This window comes from Hipposideros armiger, unplaced genomic scaffold (genome assembly GCF_001890085.2).
Source record: "Hipposideros armiger isolate ML-2016 unplaced genomic scaffold, ASM189008v1 scaffold_632, whole genome shotgun sequence".
NCBI classification, from domain to species: Eukaryota; Metazoa; Chordata; class Mammalia; order Chiroptera; family Hipposideridae; genus Hipposideros; species Hipposideros armiger.
Window position 1 is genome coordinate 1,013,435 of NW_017731982.1, and position 7,762 is coordinate 1,021,196.

Below are 7,762 nucleotides of genomic sequence, written 5' to 3' on the forward strand. Positions count from 1 at the left end.
ATGATGGTGCCAACTTGGGCCAGTGAAGCAACGTCCTCCACAACTAGACTGAAGAACAAAACAACAGCAACTTGTCTGTTTCCCTTTCCCAATTCTCCAGCGCTGTTCCCATACCCCCCAATTCCCCAATAAAAATCTTTAAAAAAAAGTTGTATTTTAAAATGCTGATATTTACACCCCCGAAATTACATGCTTTGTAACTATGATAAAAAATTCAGATGTCAACTTAAAAATATACAAGGAGATATATGGGCTTTCAATATTTTGGGGAAAGGGTATGCAAGCAAAAGAGCTTTGAATACACTGATATATTTGAAAATAGCTAGTCTATTAATAAGGAATGATTAAATAATAGTATGTTCATATGCTGGAATATCAAGAAGGGTTATCAGAAAGAATGATCTCTATATTAACTGATAATTAAATCTGCCAGACTGTTTTAAAAAGTACTTTTTTGTTAAGAATTTCCATTTTACACTTTCCTGTAAGTTGGAAGAGATCAATTACAACAAGGCTGGAGACTGTTACCTACAGTAACAAGGGTAGTGATAATTTATTGAGTGGTATGTGCCAGGTGCTGTGTTAAGGACTTTACATATGTGAAATTAATCCTTACTGTCCTGTGAGGTGTTAGCCCTAATTTATTGATAAGGAAATTGGGGCACAGAGAGGTTCGATAACTTGCCGAGGTGACACAGCCAGTAAATGGTTGGGCTGGATTTGAAACTCAAGTATGTCTAGCTTTAAAAGCTCCTGTTCTTAACCTTCTTCCCGCTTAGTTTTCATTATTCCTTCAAAATGAGTACACCTCTAATCAATACAACTTACTGAACATCTAAGACATTGTGTTAGCTGTTTATATGTGGGGGAGGGAGGTAACACTGAAGAACAAGGAAATTCATGAAATTTTCTATTCACTACTATCTCGTCTAGGAGTTAAGAACTATATCTAGGCTGGTGGAAAGGAATGGAGGCAGGTATCAGGAGAGAAAAGAGAACTTGGCTGAATGCTTCCTACACACTGGGTGCATCTTATCAGCACCCAAAGAGACAGATGGTGCTATTGCAATTTTATAGGTGAGGCATCTGTAGCTCAGAGATGCTAATCTCTTGTTTAAGGTCAGGATGAGCTTTGGGGAAACAATGCTACTACAGTTGAGACGTATTTCACATTTATAACAACATAATTTGGATAAATTTATCATGAATAAATTTGACAGTCTATCAGCTGTCATATACTTACTTGAAGAGTTTAATTTATTGGAAAGGATAAATTTTAACCTTACCTATGTTATTTCCCCCCCCCCTGGTATTGTAATAACTTTTTTCCTGTAGTAAATTTAAGATTTACAGTTGCTCAAAAGATTTATAAATATGTAAGTCTCTTACTCGAAGATAATTACAAAAATGTTAACTTAATGTCAAATGAAAATGCTATTTCTAGATATAACGACTAATGTCTGTATTCCTCCATCACTTAAAAAATTTTATACAATGATTATAGACGTGTAAAACCCTTAGCAGGAGCAATGCTGACACATGTCCTGCAGGAATATCAACAGAATCACTACCCTCACAAATCTCTTTGTTCTCACTACATTCAGGTGCTGTTCTAAGTGCTTTTACATGGATTTCTCAACATCCGTACAAGTCAGGTGTTATGACTAATACACCAGATGAGGAAACTGCAAGTGGAGGCTAAGTAGGTTTTTCAAGATCACAAAGCTAGAAATCATACCATGCAATCTGACTGCACAGCCGATGTTCCTTAATATTTATCCTTGGCAAAACAAACACCTCGACTAAGCAAAACCAGTATTCTTCGTATGTAAAATGTTCTGAAATATCTGTTCAAGGCTGAAGCTTATAAAAATCAACACTCTTTTGGCTTGTTTACATATGTTAACTATGTGACCCTCAATGCTAACTTATGGGAAACAATCCCATAAACAGCAGTGGAGTCTGTTTCCCATACATTTTCATCTGTTGGAAGTTGCTTCCAGGAGCAACCTGTCAATCTCCTCATCCATCTTTCATGGCTGCTCTCATTGTCAATCAAATCGTGGCACAATAGATCCCATTTTCATTTCACTTTTATTTGATTTTGGGGGCTTTCCCAGTAGAACTTTTCTTGTTTTTAAGACCATGCAGTCTACTGACAATTACAAAACATTCCCGGAAAAGAGCTGCTCTTGATTTTCTCACTAAGCCTCCCGTGTCTTTACCTTTCATGTACACCATTCCCATTTTGAGTTAGGGTGGCAATTCTTTGAAGATTTCTGTTTCTCTTTGAGTCATCTGACCTCACTGTGTGTGCCAACCTCAATTCCCATGCCTTTTAAGTTTTGATTGCAAAAAGATCTGATGCCACTTCAAATGCTTTCCGTCATTAAAAAAAATGTAAAATGCATGTATCATAAAAATAAATGCCTATTTCTTTTTAGATTATTTTATATGTTTGAGATAATTCACCGTGGTACTAAGAGAAACAGAAGTAGTTAAATAATAATTCCATTTATTTTTCTCTTGGTAACAACATTCAAAGTAGAGACAATCAAAGACTCCTCGCCTGGAGCTTTCTTAGCTTTTCCTGGGTGAGATCGCAGCGCCCTGGCTTATTTCAGGCTGTGCTGGTGAAAACAGGGAAGAGCTCTCTTTACTGCAGGATTTAGGAAGCTGCAGAGGATCTGAGAATGCTATTTCTCAATATCTGACACACGATGGTAGAGACAGCTTAGGCTCTTCACAGTTTGTAAATAACACAGCATCCTTCCAATCTAAACAAACAGTTGGCACATTAGCAATAATATATAATATGTAAAAGATGTGGGTTGTTTTATATGACATACAAAAATGTCAGGTTATATCAATGAAGTTTTAAAATTTCAAAAACTTAACTTTTCTCATAAACTATACAATCAAGTTAAAAAGACTATAATGCTCTATTTGCTTATTTAATTTCCTTCTTTTAACCCCACTTTATTGAACAAGATGCGCAATAGATGGAGAGAGAGGGGGAAAGAGAGGGTGAAAGCGGGTGGGGGAGGGGGAGAGGGAGAGGCTGGTTGATTAAGCAAAGTTACTAAGGGTATCCTGCAGGCCAGAACTCAGAATGTTTGCATCAAGTTTAGTTTCATTCCTTTTTACTAAAAAAAGGTGAAAAAATTACTTGGTATGGTAAAGTTTCTTTCTTTTTTCTATTCTCCCTCAATTTTCTCTCTTCCCTTTCAGGACTCAAAAGCACTCTTGAAACACCAAAAAAAGACCTTCAGGGCCTCCCCGTTTCCTCTCCCTTTGAGCATCTGTCCCTAGACTTGGGGACCCGGTGCTTTGCACGCACAGCTGAAGTTATGCTGCCTACCATTCCTCTTCCAGCATTTCTCACCAGAACTCCTGCAATCAGGTTTTTCTCCCCTCCACTCCAAAGAAACGACTCTTTTCAAAGTCACCAGTGACTTCTGCACTGCCAAACCCAGTGCTTAATTCTCAGTCTACAACCTCTCCCCCATGAGCAGCAATTTGCAAAAACGGCCAATCCCTCCTCTTCAGGCACTTGCTGCATTTGGACTCTAGGACCTAGCTTTCCTGTGCTGCTTCCTCACTGACCATTTCTTTCCGTCTCCTTTATTTTCCCTGAGTCTCTAAATGCTTTTCCCTTTTCTATATACATTTACTTCCTTGGTGATCTCAGACTCAGGCATTTAAATACTATCTATACACTGATTATACTCAAATTTATATCTCAAGCCTGGACCTCTGCTCTAGATGCCAGGCTTGCATATCCAACTGGCTACTCAGCATCTCTACCTGGATATCTAGCAGGTCTCTTCAACTTCCATGTCTAAAACTAAACTCTTACTCCTCCGCAGTCTGCTCTTCCTGAGTGTTCCCCAGCACAGGAAATCCAACCTCCATTCTTCTGGTTGTTCAGGCCAAATATCAGTGTCGTTTGTCTCTGATTCATTTTCTGTCACACTCTGTCATCCAACCCATCAACAAGTCATGCTGGTGCTACCTTCAAATACTGTAAGTCCTCATTTAATGTCATTGATAAGTTCTGCCACTTTAAATAAAACAATCTATAATGAAATCAATATGACCATAGGCCAACTGGTATACACAAGAGATAAGTTCCTACGGCACCTCATCCACGTTTTAACAAAATGAACGTTATTCAAGTACCTGCTATATCCAGACACGATCAGCCCTCACTTGTGCCGCCACTTCCACCCAAGTCTAAGTTGTCACCATCTCTCCCCTGAACTACTTCGGGAGCCTCCTCGTTGATATGAGTTTCCACCCTGACCTCCTCACAGTAGCCACAATGAATCTTTTAAAACAGAATTCAGATAATAATAGGCCTTTGCTCAAAAACCTCCAATAGATGCACATATCATGTAGAGAGAAAAAAAAAAAAAGCCATTTGTATCGCTGCTGAAGGTGCTACGTGATCCAGGCGATCGCATCTACCCTGGCCTCCGCTCCCACCAGCCTCCCGATCCTCATTCCACGCCTTGACGCTGGAGGACAGAAACCGCTTTCAGTAACGGTCTAACTCCAATTTCCCCTTGACCTGCCCCTTTCTTTCATTTGATTCTTTGTTTAAATTTAAAAGTTACTTTCTCAGACAGGCCACCCCTCATCCAACATTCTCTTTCCCCCTTTTCCTGCTTTATATTTCTTAGCACCTGTCATCACATGAAATATTTGTGGATCTCTTCTGACAAGAATGCAGAGGCAATGAGCAAAGGCGCTTTGCTGGTTCACTCCTGTACCCTCAGTGTTTAGGCCCATGGCCCGCACTTAGCGGGTGGGTGGAGGGCTAATGTTTGTGGAAGGAATGAATAAATGACTCAGCTGAGAGCGAGTGTAGAGTTCAAGCCAACAATTAATTACTTCCTTTCTTTACTTTGGTGCGTGGTGAATAATTTCCATGAGGAGATTACACTGCTGATAACACAGTGGCAATTTCAATGCAGAAACAAAAAGCGTGAGAGAGGAACAAATGAATTGAACATTATCATGGTTCCTACTCAGGGAATAAGTAAGTATAAGAATCACCTAGAATGTTTCAAAAATAAAAAGGCCCAAGCCTAACCCTTGAAGAATCTGATTTAGGAAATGAGGGTGGGGACAGGGAAACTGTATTTTTTAAAGTTCCCCAAGTGATTCTGATGTCCAACCCCTGTCAAAAACACTTATTCAAAGGAAGCGTCTCAAAAGGCATGTGGTCAACTATGCAGTAAATAAAATATCACACACTTGTTTTTTTTAAACCCACATACCTGACTGGGGATTCAAAAATATAGTTGTTTTTTGTTTCTTTTTGTCTTCATGTAAAAGCACTGCCTAAAAAATGAAATAGACTAGTTTACAAAATCGAAAGGAATAGTATCTGAAACAGCCTTAAAACTGTAACCATATCCAAGGAGAGCTGAAATTAGGCATGTGGGTGGCAGAACTTTGCAAGTTAACTGAAAAGCAAGACGCGTTTGCAGGAACCCTTGAAGCACACCCTGCATACACAGCAAGCCTCCGCCTCACGCTGCGCAGAGGGCAGAGTAAAGGAGCCAGGGAGTTAGGCAGAAGGAAGGAGGCAGGGCCTGCCTGCCCAACACCGCATGGACCGGACCAGCACAGAGCTGCGAGCACTCAGTAAGTGTTTGCTGAATAGACAGATGATGGAAGGGCTCCTTGCTCAGCTTTGAGCGAGGTTTACCTGAACAAACGTGCCAGTTGGCCGCAAAGGGCTAGGTGAAGAAGGGGGTCCAAATACACAATCTGATTTAGACATACCTGAGAAAGAAATGAGCACTTTCTGTTCCTACTTTAAATTGAAAGAGTGGCCTGTTTTCAAACTTTCACAGGAAGATTTTCTGTTGATATGACAGAAGCTCCACTCAATATATTGTGTGGACAAATAATGTATTTGAAGACACAAGAGGGAGCAGCGTAATTTTTAGACAGGAAGCAGCTGATTGATTTTAATTACTACTGGAGGAAATTCACCACACTCTAGCCCCACTCCTCTCTTCTTATTTTACTTTTATAATATGATGACTAATTGACTTAATGTGTAAATATTGCATTCTGAAGAAACCAAGATTCTAGTGCTTTTCCTTAGGTTGGAAAATACCCTACTCCCACCCCAGGGTTCCCCCCACTCTCTTTGATTTGCTGCTGCTCCACCCCCCCCACCCAGCTTGCCAGAATCTCTGCTCTAACTATTTTGGGAGTTTCACTAGCAGACAATTTAAAACTTGCTACTGGCTAGAAGGAAGAAATCCACCAACATCGGGGACTGCAGCAGCACCCCTTCACCACTTCGTGGTACCAAAGGGGAACAGAATGATAATGTGCCTCAAGCTGTTACTAACGCAGGCCTTGAGTTCTTCTGAAGGGCATCCTACAAAAACAATTTTGGTAAAACTGGATTACATCTTATCTATACTGTTTATAGTTTCCTCATCTGTAAGCAGGGGATATCAATACCACATTTAATGGGGCTATGGTGAAAATTAGATGATCACCCATGTGAAGAACTTAAAATAGTGCCTGACCCATAATAAGCACTCAATAAATGTTAGCTATTGCTATTTCTTTAGTTTCTTTTAAATATATTTACCTCTTACAATCATAAAAGAATATCATTTTATGCTGGCATATGTTCCACATCAGGGCAAAAAGTTTGAATTTGTCTGAGTTCCTTAGAAGTAGGGCAAGCTATATCTTTCACAAACACTCAAGTCCTATTTTAAAACCAATAATTTAATCATTTAAAATGATACTTCTTTCCATATAGTTTCTTTAAAAAAAAAAAAAAGTATAGGTGATCTAAAATTCTCTGTCTTAAAAAAGAGACGCCATATTGCTGATACGATACAATAAAATAGGAGAGGTATTGGTGTTCCACAAACAACAAACACTAGAGTGAGCATTTTAAGAAAACTATCAGCAGTGCTGACTTTTTTTTTTTTTTTATCATGTCCACAAACATATACAATTGAGGACAGGAAGAGGGTTTTACTACTTTAATCCAAAAAGCTATGTCTCAGAGTTTCTTTTCTAAGCTAATCAGACCTCATCCACTTTTGCAGGTTTGTTTAAGAAATGAAGTGAGAGTGTATGCATTTCTTATAAATCATAAGTTATTATACATACACAAGGTACCCTTACTTTTAACAGTCTGTTAAAAAGGTGCCCTCAACGGATATTTGACACATTTCATAAAATGGGCCAGTGCAGATCCAGCAACTTAAAGGGGCAAGATTTATGGATGATTTTGAACTACTTACTGACTGACCATATATTTTTCCTCAGCATAGAAATAACTATGCTTACTGCAGAAAAATATTTAAAAGATAAAATCCTCCATAATTCTCCTCTGCAGTTAGGAACACTGTTAACTGTGTAAGCTATTTCCTTCTAGGCACATGCATAAATGTAAATAGAAATACATGTGGGTCAATGTACATAGCTGGTTTCCTGAGATAACTTTATGCCTCCTCCATGGCTGGGCAGGGCTTCGATTTCAAAAATGCACACACCAAGTACTGAATTCAAGTAATAGCTGTTTTTATGGTCATTCAGGCTACAATTTTTAGGTGCTGTGAATGACCAGGTTTCATTTCACTGATAATCTTATTTAAAAAGTCAATCGAGCTTGCTCAAGAGTGCAAGCTCTGAGCAACAGCAGTTTGATTCCCAGCCCGAGCTGAGCTGCTGCTGAGTTGCTAACAGGTGGCAGGATGGCTCAGCTAAA

At 39.2% G+C, this 7,762-nt stretch overlaps 1 protein-coding gene across 8 annotated transcripts in view; it reads right to left on the bottom strand.

Annotated features, from left to right (window-relative positions):
* TUT7 (terminal uridylyl transferase 7) overlaps positions 1-7,762 on the bottom strand; it is a 62,279-nt gene that overhangs the window by 6,334 nt on the left and 48,183 nt on the right. For 5 of the 8 annotated variants that reach the window (XM_019625503.1, XM_019625504.1, XM_019625507.1 and 2 more), the window contains 2 exons: positions 5,720-5,796; positions 5,286-5,349 (listed from right to left, as the gene is read on the bottom strand). The exons of 2 other annotated variants lie outside the window; for them this stretch is intronic. In XM_019625503.1, coding sequence (XP_019481048.1) covers positions 5,286-5,349; positions 5,720-5,796 — 141 coding nt within the window. The remainder of the gene's footprint in view (positions 1-5,285; positions 5,350-5,719; positions 5,797-7,762) is intronic. One more of the 8 variants, XM_019625511.1, reaches the window with a different exon arrangement.